Source organism: Leucoraja erinacea, chromosome 22 (genome assembly GCF_028641065.1).
Source record: "Leucoraja erinacea ecotype New England chromosome 22, Leri_hhj_1, whole genome shotgun sequence".
NCBI classification, from domain to species: Eukaryota; Metazoa; Chordata; class Chondrichthyes; order Rajiformes; family Rajidae; genus Leucoraja; species Leucoraja erinaceus.
The window spans coordinates 15,391,781-15,416,489 of NC_073398.1; the positions used below are offsets into that span (position 1 = coordinate 15,391,781).

At 41.3% G+C, this 24,709-nt stretch overlaps 2 protein-coding genes across 2 annotated transcripts in view; one reads left to right on the forward strand and one right to left on the reverse strand.

The window, feature by feature from the left end:
* Positions 1–22,875, forward strand: part of hbp1 (HMG-box transcription factor 1) — a 41,692-nt gene extending 18,817 nt beyond the window's left edge. Inside the window, exons 3-11 of the mRNA XM_055652994.1 lie at positions 350–590; positions 3,101–3,233; positions 5,140–5,251; positions 5,419–5,534; positions 8,043–8,205; positions 8,327–8,471; positions 10,398–10,718; positions 19,727–19,868; positions 21,968–22,875. Of these exons, the coding sequence (XP_055508969.1) occupies positions 350–590; positions 3,101–3,233; positions 5,140–5,251; positions 5,419–5,534; positions 8,043–8,205; positions 8,327–8,471; positions 10,398–10,718; positions 19,727–19,868; positions 21,968–21,985 (1,391 nt within the window). The 3' untranslated portion in view covers positions 21,986–22,875. The remainder of the gene's footprint in view (positions 1–349; positions 591–3,100; positions 3,234–5,139; positions 5,252–5,418; positions 5,535–8,042; positions 8,206–8,326; positions 8,472–10,397; positions 10,719–19,726; positions 19,869–21,967) is intronic.
* A 781-nt stretch (positions 22,876–23,656) lies between these two features.
* cog5 (component of oligomeric golgi complex 5) overlaps positions 23,657–24,709 on the reverse strand; it is a 105,343-nt gene continuing 104,290 nt past the window's right edge. Inside the window, exon 22 of the mRNA XM_055652993.1 lies at positions 23,657–24,524. Coding sequence (XP_055508968.1) covers positions 24,410–24,524 — 115 coding nt within the window. The 3' untranslated portion in view covers positions 23,657–24,409. The remainder of the gene's footprint in view (positions 24,525–24,709) is intronic.

The following is a 24,709-nucleotide window of genomic DNA, read 5'->3' on the forward strand; positions in this document are numbered from 1 at the left end:
ACCAGCAGCATTTCTGGAGAGAAGGAATGGGTGACGTTTTCGGGTCGAGACTTCTTCAGCCTGGTCATAAAATGTGTAATGGATGTTCTCAGCAGAATGTCTTGCTTGCAGAAAACTTAAGAGGATTGTGGTTCTAATACTGCACCCTTCTCTGATCTCTGCTTTTATTGAGCGTAAGAGGCATCGTTTTCAGATGGGTAATCCACTGTTTTGATGAATAATAATTGTTCAAACTATGTTTAGAACTCCAACCTCTTAACTTTGATCATATTCTATGAATGTTCTTTTGTAAATCATCTGATCATAAACAAAACGCATTTTGAGTTTTTGAATGTTCCTCGTTTTCTAGATGATCTTCCAGAATTAAAAGCTGTAGAGACAGACAGAGCCATACCTGGAGCCTTCCAACTGAGCAGTGGAGTGTCTCATCAACAATTCCTGAGGTCTACTCAAACTATGTGTGCCTCTAACTCGCCTGATAGTGCCTTGTCATCTTTCACCAGTGATTCTGGTGCGAATTGGCTGACTGAACTAGCTAATATAGCCACTAGTCCACAAAGTCCTCTCATGCAATGCACATTTTACAACAGGTTTGTGTAAATGCAATTTCAGTCAGAAGAATTTTATAATGGTGTAAAACGTATCAATATTGTTTGTGAATATAATAGGCAACAACCCTTTAGTAAAGTGCATATATGTACATATTAAGTGCATAATATGTGCAGTTCATGCTGTCAGTGACAGAAATCGCGATCAAAATATGGAGCGGACAGGGGGGACACAATTTCTTGGTGGCCGCGCGCGCATGCGCACACACACGTACGAGGCTTCGAAGGCTTCTGCCGTGGGCCCCGTGATCGGTAATCACAACTCAATCCAGTGCTAAATGCAGCTCAACTCTGCCTGTCTCGCCGGGTTAACCTACAGCCCTGCCTGGACTGACGGAATACCAGTCCTGAGCCGTGGAGCTAGCGCTGCTTCTCCACACTGGCTGTAAGCCTGGGCCATATTTCCCTTAAGTCCAGGCAGGGCTGTAAGTTAACCCGGCAGGACAGGCAGAGTTGAGCTGGGTTTAGCGCTGCTTCTCTGCGCTGGCTGTGGGCCTGGGTGCACAGTGCCTGTCTGACTCCTGACGTCTCTGGCCACCCGCAGGCATGGGGGGGGGCACTCAGGTGGGGGCGGGGATGGTCCAGTGGCGGTTCGGCAGCGATTGCAGCTCTGGAGAGCCGACCGGGATCGATCCTGGCTGCGGATGAGGCGCAGGTCTGTGTCCAGGGCTGCCGTTGTGACCCTATGACCTGGGCACGACTCCATCCTCCAATCACTGCACTCTATCCTCAGTCCCACCCCCCTACCTCCACCTGACCGACACCTCCCTCCTCCAATCATCCCTAATCATCATGTCCCGCCTCCATTGCCTGCTGACTGACGTCTCTCTCGTCCTCGATCAGTCCCACCCCCACTGTCACGCGGAAAGCGGAGATTTCACTGGATTTTAAAGTCCGGATTACAAAAAATGGGGGGGGGGAGGGGATCGTCCCCCACCTCTCAAAACAGAGGGGGGGATGTGTCCTCCCTGGCCCCCCCGGGATTTCCGCCACTGCATGGTGTAGATGTTGTAAATGTCAATGCCTTAAGCACTGTGTTGCAGGCATTTCATATGCACGTTGAAGCTGTATTTCCCTGTGTCTCCATCGTTCTTGTGGAAGACCTTTGATTTGTTTATTTCATGATGGTCTCAATGATTCCTTCATGTAATTTGCAATTGGTTGCAGTTTGTGATTAGTTTAATTTAGAAATACAGCGTGGAAACATGTCCTTCAGTCTACCAAGTCCATGCCGATCACCCGTACACTAGTTCCATGTTATTCCACTCTCATCCTACACACTAGGGGCAATTTGCATAAACCAGATGAAGAATAAACCCAGAGAAAACCCATGCAGCCACAGAAAAGATGTACAAACCGCATGCAGACAGCACTGGTAGTCAGGATTAAATCTGGGCCTGCTATGAGGCAGCAGCTCTACCATTGCGCCACTGTGAAATGTTTGAGGTCAATGACTTTCTTCCGTTTGCTCTACAGTATAAAATGTAGATAACAGCTTACATGATTAAATGGATATTGGAGTGGAAAATCATTATCTTTTTTCAAAAGATTATCTATATACATTTTTGCATATTAATTTAGGTCTAAGCCGTAGGATTTTATGATTCTTTGATTATTTATTTCACTAAGTTTACATTTGTATTAATGGGCTAAAAAAAAACAATGACGTAGTAGTGTCCTGCTCATGATGGTAAAAATGGTGTGAAGATTATTTTGTTGAGAATGTAAGGATTTTGTGAAATTGAATGTCAAATGATAGATCCTGGAGCACTAAGCATTCCGTTTGCTCACTTCCGCACATGCACCAAAAAAGACTGATGGTGAGTGCCATCATTGAACTCTTTGAATGCCTAAGTGACATTTACCCGTACTGGTGACAAACATAAAAGTTTATTAAAAATCCAAAACATTTTCATAATAAGATTTAAAGCTATTAATCATATAAAAACAAAGCCCTGAACCATACCAGTTGATCACATTGTAGGGATGAAGGGTGGTCCCCATAAATGTTTTATGCCTTCAGGTGTGCCTTTGTTAATGTTCAGTGAAAAGGAGATGTTCCCAAACTGCACTGCTTGCTATTGAGGAAGTCAAGGCGCAAGTTACAAAAGGAGGTACACAGGCTAGGTCTTGGTGCCTGGTGGTGAGTTTGGAGGGAATGGTTATGTTGTAGGCCAAGTGTGAAGATTACATATCCTCCCATGAATATTGTAGTGGAGAAAACTGGGAAATAGATGCAAGTTCACATTTTTTCTGTTTGCACATCAATTAAGAATAAAAAAATATAGACGTTTTAAAAATGTTATCTTAATGTGAAAGAATTATTTAAATGTTTGATTGAAAATGTTTTAGTTTTTGTTTCCATTCTGATAGTCTCAGTTTTAAAGAAAAGACACCAATATCCCATTTAAGCTTTATCTTAATGAAAATTATAATTGCTTACAAAGTAAGCCAAGTCTGTAGATTGTTATATCTATGTTTTCTCTCTTCAGATCTCCAGTGCATATAGTGGCCACAAGTAAAAGTTTACATTCCTATGCTCGACCTCCTCCTGTTCTTTCAGAAGGTGAATCTTGCTTGTCCACAAATCATTGGGAAGAACGGACTAACATAAAGAGAGAGAGGGTATGTTTATTTAATACAATCAGACTTGATTTGCAAATACGGAAAATTCTCTTTTTCTCTAATACAATACAGGAAAAAGTAATACAGACGATGAAACATTACATATTTGTTAAATGATTAAATGTTACATAGTCATGCTGATTATCACTTTTCTTTATAATTTGTGAAAGACTTATAATGCTGTTGGGGATAGCTTTTGACTGAGTGTTCACTACCCAATGATTAATATTAACCTTAGTTAATTCAATTATTTCTTTAGTTTTATTGTAATTTAATAGAAATGGGGACGTTTACACACAGGCAACCCCTGTGCTATGGCTGTTTGAGGTTACGGAAATTCACCCTTGCAAAATTTGCAAATCTCTACCCAAAAATGTAAGATGTGGTATAAAATTTGCACATGGAATAATTCTAAGGGAAAAATAAATTGTATATATAAATATATGTACATATATAAACAACATTTGGAAAGAAACAGCAAGTATTGTTAATTTTTATTTTGATACTCAATGTCGTGGGGTAATAAAATTTGGATATGACATCATTGCGTCTACTGGGTTGGTGGTGACAGGCGTGTCCATCCTTTCCCAAGCCCTCTCGAAACCAAGGGCACGTGAACAGACGTCTCGGAATGCACTGCTGCACTCTTTATCTCTAAGGCTTTCTCTGATGTACTGCATTGCAAGAAGTGATTATAGCCATTGCTCTTGCACTGGCTTTGAAACAAATCCCTTGGCCTTTAATCCAGCATTCCCCAACCTCCTTCTATGTCACATTTCTCCCATGAGCCCCAATCTTCGAGTTTCATCACTTTCCCTGATAACCTCATTCCTTAAAGCCTTTTCTAATCCACAAGCTCTGTGCGTCAGAGAAAATGCTCCACAGGGTAGCACACTGAAACCTGTCTGTTCACAAGTCCTCAGACTGGAAAGGGCATAGCGAAAGAGGGTCTTGGTTCTGACGGCCAACCCAATTGATGCGGTTAAGTGACTTTCGATAAAATTTATTGATGAGTCTTGTGTGTCCCGATGTCTAATATTCACCTCAGGTGTTAAATAATGGTGACACTGTGTCACTTTGTTATCACATCACCGATTAAAATGGCTTAATAGTAGCGGGGAACATCCAATAGAACTATAACATGGAATTCAATGTAAAAAGAGGGTTAATCACTGCAGACTCTTCTCTAGGATTGTAACCCCTCTGTAGTCCTTCTGCAGTTGTACAAGGCCCTAATGAGACCACACCTGGAGTATTGTGTGCAGTTTTGGTCTCCCAAGTTTGAGGAAGGACATCCTTGCTATTGAGGGAGTGCAGCGTAGGTTCGCAAGGTTAATTCCCAGGATGGCTGGGCGTATGCTAGAGAATAGAGCGGCTGGGCTTGTATACTCTGTAATTTAGAAGGATAAGAACGGATCTTATTGAAACATTAAGGGTCTGGACACGCTAGAGGCAGGAAACATGTTCCCGATGTTGGGGGAGTCCAGTACCAGGGACCACAGTTTAAGAATAAGAGGTAAGCCATTTAGAATGGAGATGAGGAAACACTTTTTACACACATATAATTGTGAGTCTGTGGAATTCTCTGTGGAGTTCGGTTCCTGGATACTTTCAAGAGAGAGCTAGATAGGGCGCTTAAAGATAGCGGGGTCAGGGGATATGGGGAGAAGACAAGAATGGGGTACTGATTGTGGATGATCAGTCATGATCACATTGAATGGCGGTGTTGGCTCGAAGGGCCGAATGGCCTACTCCTGCACCTATGTTCTATAGTGCAGGGATTGCCTGTATTGCAAATCGAGGAAGTGTATTATGATACAAAAGTTCATCTGACATTTTTATTTTTTCTTATGGAGCTAGTGAAAAATTCATAATGGATAATAATTTCTACTTTATTTTGGAACAGATGAGTAGTGAATCAGAGTCAGATGTCTTTTGTTTGTCATCGCTGTCAGATGACGATGAACTTGGTTGGTCTCACTCATGGCCACAAACTGCTTGGAATTGCTTCATGAAAGGTAAGAACGCACACAGATTTTTTAAAATTAAAACTTCCATAGAATTAATCATGTTATCACTATTAAACATGAGAAGGGTACATCATTGTAATACCTAGTTTTGTTTGTGTTCAATAAATTGGATATAAAGTACACTGTATGTAAGCTGCTGTTATTTGCTGTTACAGGGACACGTCTGCGCTTCCAGAAGGGTGTTTATAAAGATTGGCTGGATGTTGAAGAATTTGCAAAACTGGAACGGGCAGCTATGGATGAAAAACCTTTAAAAAGCAATGCACATAAGGTGGCCATTTTCTGCTAATTTGATAAAAAATGTTAGAATATTTGCTTTTAATGAATTAATTTACTCCATATATTTCAGTGAGTTCACATTTCTTACCATTTCTTACTGTGCAATTGATATTTGACTTTGTAGCGTATGCCAGAACACAAGTAACTATTAAATAGTTCCCTCTGTCAGGAAATCAAAATCGCAGTTTCTGGTGAACTAATTTAGTTTTAGCTCTTTGGTTAAAAACAGAATTCTTGTGTGCTACAAATGAAATATACTTTGTCTTCTGTTCTAAATTAACAGAAATAGAAGCATGTGCATTATGTACCATTAGCCTTACTTAGCATTATTTTACTCCTGTTCAAAAAAAAATGTTTGTTGGAGGACTTCTTTTATGTGGTGGGGGGAGGGGAAGGGGGAAACTTTATTTCCTCGTCCCTACCTGGTCGGAGAGGCGGCTTCCCTCCGAGGTGGTTCTTCGCCCCTTCCTCGCGTCCTACCATCGGACTGGAGCGGCGTTTCCTGTCAGGATCGGCCGGAACTACAGCTTCGGCGGCGGCACAGCGCTGGGACACTATCACGTAGCGGGCGATGCCTTACCGGGTCGCCGTGCGGTGAGCTCCGGAGTGCTGTGACCGCCGACTCCAGCATCAGAGGAGCTGTGGCGCTGGATTTAAAACACCGCGGAGCGTGGGATCCGAGATCGCCAGAGTCTGAGCTCTAACCAGCGCGGCCTGAGGACTTCGGGTGATGCGGCCTCCGGGAGGAAGCGGCCACTCCAGACATTTCCAAGCCGCTAAGGTGTGTTCTCCCGACACCGGAGTTCCATCTTCCCGGCAAGAGGGCCTGAAAATATTGGACTGGCTGCGGAGGCCACAAATAGGCCCCGACCTCGGGTGATCACAGAGGAAGAGGACTGAACTTTCTGATGCCTTTCCCCATAGTGGAAAATGTTGATAATTTAAAATTTCTGGCCTTTGTCCAACTATCTGCCTATCAAAAATCCTCTTGCCTGTGTTCACCAATTCCCTGTCCCTCCTCACTTCCAGCTTTCTTTTCCCATCCCCCTACAATCTGCCTGAAGAAGGGCCCCGACCCAAAACAACACCTATCCATGTTCACCAAGGATGCTGCCTGACCTGAGTTACTCCAGCATTTGTTTTTTGTTTTTTTTTAAGTTTTGAATTAACTCGCCAACAGTTGGGTGCTGTATTTTTCAATATCTGAGCAGTGAACTCTTGGACCTCATGCCGGATTAGATGGCATAGGATCTGTAGCCCAATTAATTTCAGTGGGGATGAGAGCTGCCATGGAAGACAATTCTCTTTTCTAGAATTGCTTGTGGTTTGCTTAAAGTTTCAATTAGTCTTTTTGGTTTTATACTTTGAAATTTTAATTTTTGCCCTTTAGATTTGATTTAATTTTTAGCAGATCATACATTAAAAAAAATCAGATAACTTTGACATTCAGCCAAACTAGGAACTAGACTTTGCTATCAAAGCTGTCATGGGTATTTCATGGGCGAGTCTTCCCTCTGGTGTTATTGCAAGCAGTGCTGCCACAGTTCTCATTCCTGAACTCTTAAGTACTCAGCGCAGCAAGATGGAGTAAGGTGAAGAATGATATTTGATTCTAGTGTCATGTGGACCATTCAATTGAAACAGATCCTCCCACAACTTTCTAGTTCTTTAACATAACTTATTTGTGGCCCATTTCGAATTGTTTTCTTAGTTCACTTTCTCACATCAGCAAACATGGGTTTGTCCTTAATATAAATTGTGAATAGTCAAAGTTTGATATTGATCCCAGTTGCACACCATTCATAATGGTGTACAGAGTTTAAAAAGGACAGAATTATTCATTATCTAGTTTTCTGTCTTTTAATCTTTTATCAATGCTAATATTTGACACCAATAATTTGAACAACCAAATCCAGAGCAATAATTTGAACAACCAAATCCAGACATAAATGATTAGATGTTTAAGATATTTATGGCATGACTTAATAAAATCATCAAAATAAGAACTCGGGGGAAAAAATTGCACATTGATCCAAATGTTTGATTATTGAATCCTTGTAAAAATGTGTGGCGATGCTGACTTGTTTGGGAGAATAGGAGTGAGCTGGACCACATAGTGCTCCTTAATTTAATGCTGCTATCCAGTGCTGTCTACATGGAGTGTGCACCTTCTTCTTGTGATCGTACGGGTTTCCTCGGGTGTTTTGGTTGACTAAGCTCGGGCCATGATCTAGCCAGTTGTCAATGTTTGTTTTTTACATTTGTGGATGGGGCTTGCTCTGGCCCATCACAAGACGGGATTCATGTCTAGAAAGCCCTTTGCACCATAGTGATTGGAACATCTTCTGCAAGAAACCTCTTGCCTTGGGATTGGCTCGAAGTAGTCACTACTGCCTGGATATATTGGGTTAATAACTACTCCCTCAAAGAGAAAAATATTAGAAAAGAATTGTGTCCAGAATGGGCTATTTGTGATGAGACAATTAATTGTATTCCACAGAAAAATCGATTTGGATCTGAAGGGTTGAAGTTGGTGGGACACTCGGAAATCATTTCCTTTGGACGTTCTGTACTGAAATTAACCTTTGATCCTGGCAAGTCACAGGATGGTAAATTGACTGTGGAGTGTAGATTGGATCACCCCTTTTATGTGAAAAATAAAGGTCAGAAACATACCTAAAGTGTTGCAATTTTAATTTTATTAATTTCCAAATGTATGATAGATGCATTATTTTGTTACCAAAATGTGGAACACAATTATTTTATTTCTTTAAATAAATGCAGGATGGTGTTCCTTTTACCCGAGCTTAACAGTGGTTCACCATGGAATTCCATGCTATGAAATGGAAGTTGGAGACGTCTGTCTACCTCCAGGGCATCCAGATGCCAACAACTTTGATGATTCAGGAGTTTTTGACACATTTAGAAGGTGATGAGAAATAGATGCATATCATTGTTTTTATTTATTAATAACCTTGCTTGTAGATTTTAATTTATTGGATCTGAAATATGCACTAAAAATTGTATGCAGGAATGCAATCGGCTAATGTATTTGCGAGATGAATATATAATGTAAATGTGAACAACATGTATAGAAAAGATACCTCTCATGACTTTGGGTTCTTTTAATTGAGTAAGGTCAGGTATAATATACTTCCGCTGGAATTTCAAACATGTAATTTGATTGGCAAATGACTGGTAGCATTTACATCTGAATACATTGTTTTATTGGGACCTTGACTGGTATTTCAGAATTTAACAATTAAGTATCTTGTTGCTCTTTGAGACAAAATTGGTTTAAAGAATTACATTGCCAAAATCTGTCCCTGATCTTTACAGTTATATTTTCTTATTTTATCCCCTTAAGCATTACTTACTTTATTTTGAACAAGATTAACAGGATTTCTACTTAAGAGCTTAAGAATTTGAAAATGTGGTGAAAGGCTATGATACCTCATAAGCCCGCTCTATCGTTTAACATTGCCTGATCACATATCTTCAGATCAATTACTGCTTTAACATTTATTATTAAACAATATTATATTAATTCACGTGACAAAGAAGAAGCTCGTTTTGGTTGAATGTTTTATTAATATAACATAATGGAGAAAAATATGTATGCCTCCAGTGAACATTTACTAAATTTTAATTCATGTCATATATTATAGCTTTGGCATGAAATAAAATTTATCATCAATGTAAAGCATCTTGTTAGGTGAGTTTCCCCAGTTAATCATGACGCATGTTCTGGAACCAGTTATTTATTGGGCACATCTCTACTTCAATTAATTTTATTTATAAATTCAGTTATGGTTCTATAAGTTGATGATTGATTCTAGGTTGGCTGTACGAATAATCAAATTACAAACTATTAGGAAGTTCTGTACATTTGTAAAATGTTATACAAGAGGGTAATGAATAAATGGGAACGTGGTGGAACAGAGTACACGCTAATCACTAAATATTTATAAAATCATGCATTTTGTGAAACTTTTTTTTGGTATACAGAATTTCTTTACAGTGCTTTGGAGTTGGGAATGTGAAAGTCCCATCACTGGTGAGAGTATGTAATTTCAGTCTGCTAAATTTACTCAAATTGTTCTACTATTGTGTAGACTTGATGGGCTGAATGGCTACTATTAATAGGCCAGATTGACTGATTGTAGCTGGCAGTTCGGTAGAGGACCACTGGCTGATCCCAGTATGTAGGTCTGTTTGCATTCTTAATCTCAGCATTTTGGCATTGCAACACAAGTCAGGAACAAGCTAAAGGTTCCTGCTCTTCGCTGGACTCAGCACTGAATTAGCACAAACGTCCTGAGGGCAGTGTGTGCCACGTGTGCTCTAGTCACCTAGTATAAGTGATTGCATTATTTACATCTGGATATTTTGAAGGCAGAGATAGATCGATTCTTGATTAGTGCGAGTGTCAGCGGTTATCGGGAGGAGACAGGAGAATGAGGCTAAGAGGGAAAGATCGATCAGCCATGATTGAATGGCGGAGTAGACTTGATGGGCTGAATGGCTTAATACCCCTCCCATCACTTAGGAACGTGACCCACTCTGGGCCTGCTCCATCCTGTGGGGTGGCTGTGACAGCAGGGTCTCCAGTATGATTTGTTTTGCAGGGCTGCAAAAAGTAAGTATGGCCATGGCAATAGTGCTGGATTAGGCTTGATATGAGCCAAATAAATAGTGGGGTAATGCACAATTATGACAATATTGAAATTTAAAATGTTTGATATTGTTTGCATGACAATTCAGAGGGAAATTTCTTTTTCCACCTAACCATACACTAATGAGGCTAGATCATTTTGGAAATTGGTAAAACTGTCATTACTTTCCATTGTTCCAGCTTCGATTTTACACCATTGGATTCCTCAGCTGTTTATGTACTGAGCAGTATGGCTCGTCAGCGTCGTGCTTCCCAAACAAGTGCCAGCAGTTTAGACTGTGAAAAGGCTGAATGGATGACGAGCTCTGTGCCTTCTGGATCACCACATCTGCCTTGTAACTACAATAAATCCAGTAAAAGTATAACCTCTGGGACTGCAAGCACGTTGAGTACCACTTCTCCCACGAATAATAAATGCAAGAGACCAATGAATGCCTTCATGCTCTTTGCCAAAAAATATAGAGTTGAATACACTCAGATGTACCCAGGAAAAGATAACAGGTGGGTATAAATAGATCTTATTTACAAAAATTGTCAATTTTTAGAAGTGCCAAACACAATTATATTGCATTATCTTTGAGATGTTACAATTACAAAATAATTGGTCGAAAAGTCTGAATTGTAAAGAATTGTATGGAACATTGAATTCCTCGTGATGGAGAAGGGATGGGCAGATCTGCCTCTCCATCTTCATTTCTTTGTGGCTTCCCATATCCTGTTTTTCCTTATCTTGTTTCCTTTCGAAACATGAAATGCCCTACCTGTATTCAATCTTCTCTAAAGGCCAGGAGGGGTGACTGCTAGTGAGAAAACATTTTTTCAGATGCTAAGCACCAGAAGTCATTTAGTAATATACTTGTGAATCAACTGTGGCCAAAGTATTTGACTATTTTAAGATCTAGTAATCTGCAGAGTGCTATTCAGATTCAGTGATGATCACGTGAAGATATGCCAGCTTCTGGCCTTGTCCATTCTCTTATTCAGTTCCGTTGATATTCAATGTTAAAGTTTTGGCATTAAAGCGACACCTGTGATTTTCTTTTTCAGAATATAGAATGCTTCTGTTTTATCCTTGTTCTGAAGTGCTGCACATAAAAGTTACAACTTTGGGAATAGTTTTTATTTACTGTAGTTAGACTGTTCATGATCTTAAATAATTCTCTCCTTTCCCTCAAACTTTTCCTAGCCTTTTCAGTCTATTTATGTAACTAAGGTCCTTCATCACTTGGAATCAATGTAATAAATATCTTCTGCATCCCCACCAAGGCCTTCACATTTTACCTAAAGTGCGAAGCCCAGAGCTAGACACAGTACTCCTGTTGGGGCTGACAAGTTCTTCATGACTTCCTTCGACTTGTGCTCATTGCTGCTATTTATGAAACTCCAGATTGCCTTTTGTTTTAAACTAACTACTCATCCTTCTCTGCCTCTTTCACCTTATTATGCACAGATTTCCCTCGGAAATCTCCTACCACTATCAGTATTGTATATTTTAGTTAAAGCTAAAAACACAATATTGGGTCAAAGACTGGCAAGTGATAGGTGGATGGATACAGGTCAGGGTGATAATTGGCAGATGGGTGGAAATAATGACAAAGCTAGAGGTAAAAACAAGACGATAAAGAGACTAAAGTCTAAAGATTCTGAGATAAGGAAGGAAGAAATTTAATAAAATGTAAAGATGGGGGAGGGGGGATATTTGTGGAAAGGGAAAGAAGGGGGGAATAAAATGGAAACGGAGGACATGGAAAAGGGAGGAGGTGGAAATTGGCATGAGGTGGTGAGTGGAACAGGGTGATGGAGTTGTTGGGAGAAATGTGTGCACACTGGTGGGAGGTTGGTGAGTGAAGGGGTTCCGGAGATTACTTGAAATTGGAGAATTCAATTATTCGTATTGTTGGGTTGAGGCTATCCAAGTGAATGATGAGCACAACATTTGAACAGCACCTCATGTTCCACTTACAAAGCTATGCTGACTATTCAAATTCAGTCCTTGTCTTTCCAAATGCAAGTAGATCCTGTTTCTTAGAATCCTTTCCAGTAACTTTCCCACCACCAGTGTTAGGTTCACCTACCTGTAATTCCCTGTTTTTTCCTTGCAGCCTTTATAGGCACAACATTCACCACCCTCCAGTCAGCTGGTATTTTGCCAATGATGATACAAGTATCTTTGCCAGGGCGCCAGCAATTATATCCAGAAATATAAGACTGAGGGGATGACCTGATAGAAGTTTTTTAAATTATTGGAGGTATACACAGGGTTATTAAAGTACTGCAGCATTGTTGATAGGGTACTGATACAATATCAGGTCTAAAGAAGGGACCTGACCTGAAACCTCACCTCTTCATGTTCTCCAGAGATGCTGCCTGACCCACTGAATTATTCCAGTGCTTTGTGTCCGTTTGTGTATCCAACATTTGCAGTTCATAGAAACATAGAAATTAGGTGCAGGAGTAGGCCATTCGGCCCTTCGAGCCTGCACCGCCATTCAATATGATCATGGCTGATCATTCAACTCAGTATCCCGTACCTGCCTTCTCTCCATACCCCCTGATCCCCTTAGCCACAAGGGCCACATCTAACTCCCTCAAATATAGCCAATGAACTGGCCTCAACTACCCTCTGTGGCAGAGAATTCCAGAGATTCACCACTCTCTGTGTGAAAAAAGTTCTTCTCATCTCAGTTTTAAAGGATTTCCCCTTTATCCTTATGCTGTGACCCCTTGTCCTGGACTTCCCTAACATCGGGAACAATCTTCCTGCATCTAGCCTGTCCGACCCCTTAAGAATTTTGTAAGTTTCTATAAGATCCCCTCTCAATCTTCTAAATTCTAGAGAGTAGAAACCAAGTCTATCCAGTCTTTCTTCATAAGACAGTCCTGACATCCCAGGAATCAGTCTGGTGAACCGTCATTGTTTCTAAATATTGTTTTGCTCTTTTATCGATAATTTATTTTCAGTAGTCAAATGGAATTACATATTTTGCATTTAGCGATAAAGATATGTGACAAGGCAATTTGCCAAATGTTTTTAATCAAAAGTCCGTTTTTTAAGTTGATAACGAATTACAGGTGCACAACCTTTTATCCGAAAGCCTTGGGACCAGACACTTTTCGTAATTCGGAATTTTTCGGCTTTCGGAATGGAAGACTTTTAGCGTAGATTTTAACGGCTGCCTCAGTGGTAGAGTGCTCGGCTCATATCCGCAAGGTCGCGAGTTTACGCCTCGATCCCGGCAGTTACTCGATCGCGAGTTTGAGTCTTCAATGTAGTTTTTTTTTTGCAGAATAGGAGAGAATAGGGAGAGTTAGGCTGGGATCATTCTCTGCGAGATGATCTTAGTGCGGGAGACAAGTGTAGGAGAGGTGTACTGACTGTGTGGTCAGAACTTTGGAAGTGATTGCCCACCATTCTCAAAAGCCACTGTGTCCCTGTCCCTGGGATAGCAGGGGGCGATCAAACAGCACAATACCCCCCTCCAACTCCAGAGGAATCCGCTCCCCAATGGGCCGCTACGGCGACAAGTGGCAGTTCGCCCACAGCCTGAGCTGCGCCACCCCAAGGACAAGACATACCTTGCACACCATCAGCTTCTGCCCCTACGGGGAGCGTATTCCTCTGGAGTTGGAGCGGGGCTGGGCTGGAGTTACTGATCTGGGATCTCCATGCTTGCAGTGGGCCTGGGGGTCGGTGTCCCGATGAGGGGGCGCAGCTCGGGCTGTGGGCGGACTGCCACTTGTCGCCGTAGCGGCCCATCGGGGAGCGGCTTCTGGTGGTCCTGACGTCTCCGGCCACTTCCCTGTACAGGAGCTGAGACTGGGAACTGTACCACCCTTGCAGGAGAGTGGGGTTATTTGCAGTTGCAGAGGGAGGGGGCAAGGGCGGTACAGTTCCCAGTCTCAGCTCCTGTCCAGGGGGGTGGCCGGAGACGTCAGGACCAACAGGAACCCGCTCCCCGATGGGCCGCTACAGCGACAAGTGGCAGTTCACCCACAGCCCGAGCTGCGCCCCCTCATCTGCAACCCGGGTTCCTCTGGAGCTGGAACGGGGCTGGGCTAGAGTCTCTAGGATCTCCGTGCTTGCAGTCAGTGTCCCGTTGGTCCTGACGTCTCCGGTGACTGGCACTGACCTGCTGGCATCGCCGACGTGAAGACAGTGCAAAGCCACCGCGCCGGTGCAATGGGCGGGGAGCTGGAGATGGGAGGGAAGGGGTCACACACATGGCCGGGAAGCAAAGTGGTGTAGGTGGGGTGAAACTAAAGGGAGCGACAATCTGCTGTTGCCTGTCCGCTGCGTTAAAAAGTTCCCACGCAAGACACACGATACACTGTGTATCGTGAGTCTACCGTGGGAACTTTTTAACTCAGCGGGCAGGCAGCAGCAGATTGTCAATTATTAACCCTCCCGCGCAATATACCCTCACCTTCTCTTTTATGAATGGGGATTTAGTTCCCCTTTCTTCGAGGACCGACCGGAGGTTCCGCTGTCACCTCTGCGGGCCGCCCTCGGTGAACGTCTTCAAGGACCTTTCTTCAAGGACCGAAAAAATGTCCGCTATTCGGAGCTTTTCGTTATTTGGAATTTCGGATAAAAGGTTGTGCACCTGTATCCCCATTTCTGTGTCTTGGAGTGATTTTTATCCAAAACAAACATCCTTTGGCAGTACATGAAGTTGTTACCTGACACTTTGAAAAATATTAAGCTCCGAATAGTGGAGCATCATTTTATCATATAAAACAACTGATTTATCTGTATTATAATAATGACCTATTATTTAAAGCCCTGCAACTTGTGCCAGATTCTTATTTAACAGCAAATCATTGTGTCCCATCCTGAAATGTCATCTGTCCATTCATTCCACACATGCTCCCTGACCTGCTTAGTTTCTCCAGCACATTGTGTTTTTCTCAAGATTCAAGCATATGCAGTCTATTATGTCACCAAATTCTTATATATTTGGACCTCCCATCATTAATCTATTAACATAAGTTTGACTTGGTTGGTCAGAATTGTGAGATGCTGTGTGGTCTACGTTTACCCAAATTTAGAAAACAATACAAAGCAAATAGTTATCATCACTTGGGATTGGATTTGCATCTTATGTGTAGAATGCAGAACACTGAATCAGGCTGACTCACCTGGTTAGTGGGAGCCACTGTTCCTATTCTGAATTTGTACTCTACCGGCTATATTTCCAGATGGCACATAATCCTTTGGGACTAACTCCACGATAAAAGCAAAATACTTCCATAATTATATCACCGTATTTGTAGTGAATGTTGTGAAAACTGCAATCATTAATTCTCAATTGCTAATGTTCTGTGATAAAAAAAACAATCGATAATATTGCAATTTATCTAATTTAGCTTGGATTTAAGAAATATTCACCACTTCACAAGATGAAAGTCAAACATGGTAAATGCATGGAATTCAGCTGGTTTAGTGTTAAAAGTGGGGGGGGACCTAGACCTGCTCATCAGCTTATGCAGTGCCGGGAAGCAAAAGGCAAGATTTACAGTTCTGATCAGTGTTTTTATCTTGTTTTTGGCGCAGTGAAATACCAGGTTCTAATGAAAGCACATTTCACCTATTATAATTCCACTCCTATGTCCCTTGAATGTTAAAGAGGGTAGTGATGTTACAAACAGCTTCAGGTCAAAATGATGCAAATATTTTGTGACTTTAACTAAGTGGGAGACCATTTTTATTTCTGTACCGCGCTAATTGATTTGCCCAACAGGCATCAAGCTGGCCCTTAATCCTTCGGTGTTTACTGCCAAGAATGCTTGAGAATGCAAACAAATAAAACGATGAAAAATCTGAACTAAGCAATTATCGGACTTCTCAACTCTGACATTAGACATGCGAGTTCTGCATTGCATACCCATCATAACAATCTATTTAAACAAAGATTCCACCACCAGAGGTCACAAGAGAGCCTTTCACTACATCACATATTGCTGTGGGGGGGATGATGTCACTCGCAGCGCGAGGATGACAATCGCAGCGCAAGTAAGATGGCAGCAAGCGGGGGGGGGGGGGGGGGGGGGGGGAGGAGAGAAGCGGGGAGAGGAGGGGGGAAAAGGACCCGAGATGGTTCCGACCCGAGACTAGACTGACCCGAGAGTTCTAGCTCTGGGCCCTACTTGCTCGTTCTTCACTCGCATCAGTCTTCAGCTCAGATCTTAGGTCTACAGTCGACGGGCCGACTGTTGAATAACGGGGGGAGGAGGGGGGGCTGATGTCACTTGCAGCTCGAGCAGACACAGGCAGGCAGATCCATTGTGACGTCATCAGGGAATAAACAGTTAATTTTTCCAAGTTTCTTCAGATTTGTGAATAGTTTGATTACTAACTCGAGAAATAATGCATTCAATTTTCAGATAAGGCGATTTTTGATTTCACGGGATAAATTTCTACCAGAATATGTAAAAATGTCACCGTTGGCGCGTCGTTTCTTTGAGTGGATATGATCGCACACAAACAAATAAATACACACACACATATCCAAGATCACAAGTTTTATAGTTATAAGAATAAGATGGCTGTGGTATTAAAGAACCCTAATATTGTAATTGAACAATAACTAGGAAAATAAATGGCTGTTTCTACTGAGCAAACAATTGATATATCTTCTGGAAGATTTGTGCTTAGGGTTCTATGGGACATAATAGGAATGAAGATAGGGTTGAAACGATTGTCAGTTGTTTTGTGTTCGACATGAATAACTAAAAAATATTTATTTGTTATACCTGAAGTTGTGTAAGTCACATTTAAGTTATGTTGCTATATAGTTTATAGCTTTAAGAAAATAGCTCCCATAAAATGTAAGAGTGCCTTGTGCAAGGTCAGAAAATACGTGGCGCCGACGGACGAAAAGCTGAAGCAAAGAAGTCGAAGCCAAAGAACGGAATGGAAATGAGGTTGAAACGACAATAAACCGAAAGATTCCGAAGACGAAACGTCTACTAACCGAAAGGCTGGGACGCCTAAATGCAAACTAACAGAAAGGGCGGGACGCCTAAAACCCAAGGAACCGAAATGCTGCGTCGCCTAAAAGCAAACTTACCGAATGGCCGCTCTGTCGAAACGCCACCTACCCGAAAGGCGGCGTCGCCTACAGGCCAAGGGACCGACTGCCGCTCAACAGAAAAGTCCAATAACAGACTTGACGATACAGGGGGCGGGACTTGTCAGTGATTGGTCCAGACCCCCGCGTCCATCACATCACTGTGAAGGCATGAACATTGTCCCAAACCTCCGCTCCACCCGACCCGCAGCCCGCGAGTGTGGCCGTGGGAGAGTGGGGGCTGTCCCGAGCGATGCACACCTTTGGCCGCTTTCAACTTGGTGCTTGGGTTCAGATTGCCCAGTCACCTATGGCTTGTGTGGGAAAATGAACCCACGCTCCCGTCTCCCCCCTCTCTCCCCTCTTCTCTCCCATCTTCTATCTCCCCTTTTCTCTCTCCCTCCTCTCCCTTCTTCTCTCTCCCCTCATCTCTCTCTACTCTTCCCTCTTCTCCTCTCTCTTCCCTTCCTCTCTCCCTCCCTTCTCTCTCCCCCTCCTCTCTCCCCTCTCCCCACTTATCTCTCCCTTCTCTCTCCCCCTTCTCTCCTCCGTCTCCACCCACAGGAGCGTCCCAGTCACTGACCGCGATGCACCGCCATCGGACCTCAACCTCCACACCAGGGTGATTTCTCCCTCCCTCCGACCACGGTCAGTGACTGGGACGCTCCCGCGGGTGGAGAGAGAAGAGGGGAAGAGAGAAGAGGGGCGAGAAGAGGGGAGAGAGAGGAGGAGAGAGGGGAGAGAAGGGGGAGACGGGAGCGTGGGGTTCATTTTCCACACAAGTCATAGGTGACTGGGCAATCTGAACCCAAGCGCCAAGTTAAAAGCGGCCGAAGGTGTGCATCGTTTGGGACAGCCCCCACTCTCCCACGGCCACCCTCCGAGGGCTGCGGGTCGGGTGGAGTGGAGGTTTGGGACAATGTTCATGCCTTCGCTGGCAAGTCCCGCCCCCCGGCAACGTCAAGTCCGTTATTGGACTTTTCTGTTGAGCGGCAGTCAGTCCTTTGGCCTGTAGCCAACGCCGCCTTTCGGGTAGGTGGCGTTTCGACAGAGCGGCCATTCGGTAAGTTTGCTTTTAGGTGACGCAGCATTTCGGTTCCTTGGGATTTAGACGTCCCGCCCTTTTCGGTTAGTTTGCATTTAGGCGTCCCAGCCTTTCGGTTAGTAGACGTTTCGTCTTCGGACTCTTTTGGTTTATTGGCGTTTCGGCCTGGTTTCCATTCCGTTCTTTGGCTTCGACTTCTTTGCTTGTGCTTCTCGTCTGTCGGCGCCATGTCTGGGTAAGCAGCAAATATATTCTCCTGTTTAATACTTGACAATCAGTTTGAGTATCAATTATCAAACTATTTTGGTTTTATTAGCACCTGCGATAAAAATGAAAATTTTGTTGTATATATATATTTTTTTGAAAACACAATTGTCATTAAGTTTGTAGTGTAGTTATTTAATACTTTTCTTGATTTGATGCTCTTTTTTAATCACTGATTTACTTGGGCTTTAGTTTAGATAAGTTGTTCTGGATTTTATTATTGAAATAATTGAATTTTGGAGATGACAGCAGCAAAATGAAGGTTTAGGAAGTAGAGATGATGGTGCCGACATTATTGAAATAATTGGTAGGTGGAATTGGGCAATCTTAGTGATGCAAAGCATATGCAATTACACACACATAGAAAATAGGTGCAGGAGTAGGCCATTCGGCCCTTCGAGCCAGCACCGCCATTCAATATGATCATGGCTGATCATCCAACTCAGTATCCTGTACCTGCATACTCTCCATACTCCCTGATCCCTCTAGCCACAAGGGGGTATGGAGAGAAGGCAGGGATTTGGGAAAGACAGTATGTTGAAGATCAGGGTGCTGTGTTTTTCCATAATGCGATAGAGCAATCAATGTTGTAGTTGAGACAAATCCTACTGTGCTGTCTGGTTAAAAAAAAATTGTGATTGACTGTACTTTTCCAAAGATTTTTGTGTGAAGTCTTATGTTAGTATAATTCCCCAACAATCTCCTCCTACCAGGGTGCATCGGTTTGATCCACAGGCAGGTCTTTCACAGCGTTCAATATCATTCTATTAGAATGACATCAATTACTAAAAAAGGATTTTGAATACTTGACCCAGTTTACTTGCTCAGTATGATATGGTTATGATTAGACTTCATTGAACAATAAAATTTAGAACAGAATTATATACAGGACTGCAAAATGTGTTCCAAGGGCAACAATTGATAGATTCAGAATGTACTTCTCATTCAACATAATTGTTTTAATGCTGGGATTACTATGCTGCATATACAGCAGTTGTGTCATGAATCAAACCGTTTCATGAAAAATATAAATGTAATTTTGTGGTGATTGAATTTAGCAGATTGTGTGTAATCAGACAAATGTTTGATCTTGGTCTAATGAGGCACTTATGTGTGTGTATATATTGTAGGGCCATCAGTGTAATTTTAGGTGATAAGTGGAAAACGATGAAAAATGAAGAGAGGAGAATTTATACATTGGAAGCCAAGGCTCTGGCAGAGGAACAAAAACGCCTTAATCCAGACTGCTGGAAAAGGAAGCGAAGCAACTCTGTGAGTACTTAAAACAACTTGTGTTCTTGAACTTCTTTATCCTTTTGTTTTAAATACTTAAATAATAACCATTAATAGCTGAAGATCGGCGATGATACAAGGGGAAAGGTGTCATTAGTCAGGGTGGTGAATCTGTGGAAATCATTGCCACAGTGGAGGCCAAGTGATTGGGTATTTTAAGGCGCAGATTGACAGATTCTTGATTAGTAAGGGTGTCAAGGGTGATGGGGAGTAGGCAGGTGAATGGGGTTGAGGGGGAAAGATCGATCAGCTATGACTGAATGGTGGAGTAGACTCGATGGCCGAACAGCCTAAAGGGGCTGTTCCACTTGGGCGACCTAATCTGCGAGTTCTGGCGAGTTTGCCTTTGACTCATACTCACAGGATGGTCGACACGAGGTTGTAGGAGTTTGTAACTCTCTTTCATGCTCGAGAGTGGTCCCCGTGTACTCGAGGCCTCATCTAGGTTGCGGCGTATTTTTCAGCATGTTGAAAAATGCCCGCGAGTAAAAAAAGGTCGCCATGGAAAAAATCGATACTTTTTTTATTCATAGGTTTAATCGTAGTAGGTTGGCATGTTAGTCGTAGGTAATCGAGGATAGTCGAAGGAGGTCGTCTTCACTCCACTATTCGGTGTCCAATTTTCCCGAAGTTAGTTGTAGCTAGTTGAAGCGAGTTTTCAACATAGTCAAAGTAGGTCTTCAACATGACATTTTTTCCAAACTCTCCTAAACTCGCCATTAGGTCGACCAAGTGGGACAGCCCCTTGATTCTCCTCATATGACATAAACTTATAAGGTGTGCCTCAGTGAAGGCTTCTTAGTTAAAGTACAGAAATAATTAGGGATTTTTTGTTGTCATTTTGTAGATTTTTAAAGGGTACCCCTGTGTGATTTTGCATTGTTTGTACTGCTGGGGATGATTCGGGTGTAGATGATTCATTTTGACAAGCTTCAAGACTTTCCTAAGTTCATAAGTAAACCAGTCTAGAATGGCAAAATGTGGGCAGTTAATTGTACATTTAAACATTGGTGGGCTTGGGAATGATGTCTTCAAATTTAAGAGATTGGATATGCACAGACTGATTAGAGATAGTCAGCATAGCATTTGTGTGGGGAAATCATGTCTCCCAAATCTGAGGTTTGTCAAGAGGTCGCCAAGGGGATTGTTGAGGGTAGAGCAGTGAATGGTGTCTATTTGAAGTTTCGCAGGACATTTGACAAGGTTCTGCATCGTAGGCTAGATTGCATGGAATCCAAGGTGAGCTAACCAATTAGATGCAAAATGTGTCAATGAGTAATTGTAGAGGTTGTTTTTCTGTTTGGAAACTTGTAACCAATCGAATGCCGCAGAGGTTGGTGCTGGGTCCACTGCTGTTTATTATATACATTAACAATATGAAGGCAGTGGAGTTAACATTGTTGGTAAACTTGTCGCCTCTCTTATATATTCAATGACCCAAGCATTGAAGGCACTTATCATTCACCTTCTTTACCACCCTATCTACTTGCGTTGCCACCTTCAGTGAGCTATGAACTTAGACTGCAAGATTCCCCTGCACATCAATGCTGTTAAGGGTCTTGCCATTAACTGTATACTTTCCCCTTGCATTCAACCTCCTAAAGCACAACATCTCTCATTTGCTCGGGTTAAACGCCATCTGCTATTTTTCTGCCTATTTCTGCAGTATCTTATGACAGACTTCCTCACCGTCTGCAACTCCAATTTTGGTGTTGTCAGCAATCATACTAACCAGTCCATCTGCATTTACCTCTGGGTCATTTATATATATCACAAACAGCAGAGGTCTCAGCACAGATCCCTGCAGAACTCCACTGGTCATAGACCTCCAGCCAGAATATCTCCCTTGGGGCACAACCCTCTGTCTTCTATGAATAAGCCAGTTCTGAATCCATATAACCAAGTCATTTTAAAACCTGTACATCTTAAATCTTCTAGATCAGCTTACTATGAGGGACCTTATCAAAACCCTTACTAAGATCAATGTATAGCTTGTATAACTCTTCATGTACAGATACCAACTCATCTTGAAAATAATTAGTATTATGGTATTAATTTTGTTCTTATTTTTATAACAGGGTTCGCAGCAGCAGTAACCAGCACCTTTAGAACCTACTTTATCCTTGACTTTCACCATTTGGAATGAATTTTAGGAAACTGGATGCAAGTGAGCAAAAAGACTCAGTGTATCTATATATTTTAATTTGAGGAATTTCTGATAAATCTATATTTAGAGAATTGTAATAAAGTGAGTATAGTTTGCTTTTTATATAAATGGCTGATAGTGTTGTAAATCAATGCATTTAATCTTTTTGACTTTCCTAATTGCGTATTGTAAATGGCCATAATTCCTCGTTCTTCCAAAGTTCAGTCAAAGGTTATTTCAGGTAAATATAGCTCTTAGGCTTGAAAACTTTGTACTAAACAAATCCTGTGGTGCTAAGGTAAGGGAGGAAAGTTGGTATATAAAGATGTTTATTTTTGCAAATGTAAATGGGTAAAGTTTAAATTCTGTATAACTGCTGTTGTATCATGATTTGTATCACTTATTATATTGCACAATTTTAATTCAATTAACTTTATTTGCAAACGGTGGGGGAATTAGTATATGTAGCAGGGATGCTCCCAAATTTATTTTGTGGTGTTTTAGCCAACTAAAGTTGCCATAAAACTCAAGGCTTGTATTCATAAATTTGGGCACAACAAGCACTTGGGCCAGAATTTTGCCATTGTGCTAAAAAACTATTGCACTTTAGTGTTGCATTATGAAAAATGGGAATGTGAAAATGTTTCATTGAGTCATTTTCATGGACTGGCATTAATGCCACTCAGTGTTGATATTCATAGTCACAGATCAACATTTATATGCAACTGCTTTAACTCAAGTAAATTTATGTCTTTATGCAGGCTGTTATCCCACAGGAACTCTTGCACAAAAATAAATTTTTATTGTATTCAAGTTCAAATAAATATGTAAAGTGTTAAATGGCTGGATGTTTTTTTAAAAGTTGTTCAAAATTGTGTACAAAGCTATCCTGCACAGTCTTTGTTTATATTACTTTATTAAAATCAATTACCTTTGCTACCTGACACATCTTACCATGTATCAATTACTCTTTTTTCTCCTTGCAGGGTTGATTGTATACATTTAGATTAAAATGCTCATTAGTTAGGTTAGGGGATAAAAAAAATCACCAACTAATACAAACAAAAACCAGCATGCTGATCAACAACATAGGGACAGAAATGAGTATATCACAGCATCATTCAATTTCCCTCCACCATTTCGAGTAATAACATTTAAACTAACCCCTCTTCCACTTCTTTCCCTGGTGCAACACTCACATTTGATGTCAAATGGGACATTTTGCCCTATAAAACTTCTTACATAAGCCTAGGGCTTAATTTTAGTGATTGGAGCAAGTACTTTGTATTTTCTTTAGCCATACTTTTAATATGTTGTGATGGGGGTTGGAATCTTGTATACACTGCTTCTCTGAACTGAATAACAATCTTGTACTATACTACTTTCATCAGAAATTGAGACAAAAAGCACTTATAATAAAAACATTAATGGTCCTAAATTTCTTTCTCAGTAAACAGATAATATGAAATAAATAATGTACAGAAATGACATTCTTTAATAATTCTATGTTCAATTTAGTAGATTATGTCACCCATACAGAATTGGTCTGCTTTGTTTTTAATCCAAGCATTGTAAAACACACTATCCTCACAACTAGCTAAAGGGCCTGACCCACTTTCACGACCTAATTCACAATCTTTTTTACTCGTGGACATTTTTCATCATGTTGGAAAAACGCCCCAACCTACTTGATGCCATGAGTACCTACGACTAGCATCACGACCTCGCTGCAAGTACGAGTCAAGGGCAAACTCGACAGAGATCGTGAATTAGGTCGTGAAAGTGGGACAGGCCCTTAAAACAGTTTAAATTATTGTGTACTAAATCTTATTCTGTAGCTGGATTATGGTTCAAGTTTGTGTTTATTGTCATATTGTACAATGAAATTTGTGTTACCATACAGCCATACTAAGTGAAAAGCAATACTAAAATGAAAATCCATCGATTAAAATAGTTTTAATTTTTCTATTCCATCACCTACATGTATTATATTCTTTATAATGAAATGTGACTTTACTGCTTCAGTTCAGAAAGTGGAATTCCGCAGAGAAGCTACTTAGTCAAGTTCAACTAACTAGTGTTAATAATTGGATTCCTACCATATTTAGTTCATGGTAATCTTGAATTTAGCACATCAATCCTTACATTGCTGAAAGTCGATGTATGGTGCAAAGATTAGTAGTTTCTTCAGGCACCTGCAGAAGATATCCTTAACCAATATTACTGAAGCAAAAGTAAAAGTAAATACTATTGTCTAATGAAATTTTAAGGTATTAGGAGGTTCTCAATTAAATCAACATAATCAATTATCTTAACTTAATATGTTATACTTTAAGAATGTGAGAAATCATGCCCTTGATTCGGAAGAAAACATCTACTGTCCGGCAGCCATAGCTTTTTGGAGCAATTGCAGCATTACTGGATATACTGAAGCAAATTCTTTTCCTTCTCTTGCACGTACTGATTGGACATAAGCTTCAAGAGAACCCCTATGAGAAAAACATAAATATTTGCATAAGATTCATTACAAATATCTTAATCTAATCATAACCAACATGACATTTAAATACAAAGGAGCAATGGACACATTAAATATCAAATGTAACAGTTTAGAAATATTGAGATAGAAACGGATGATATTTGTAGTGCTGGGCTGTGATAAGTATAACAATTG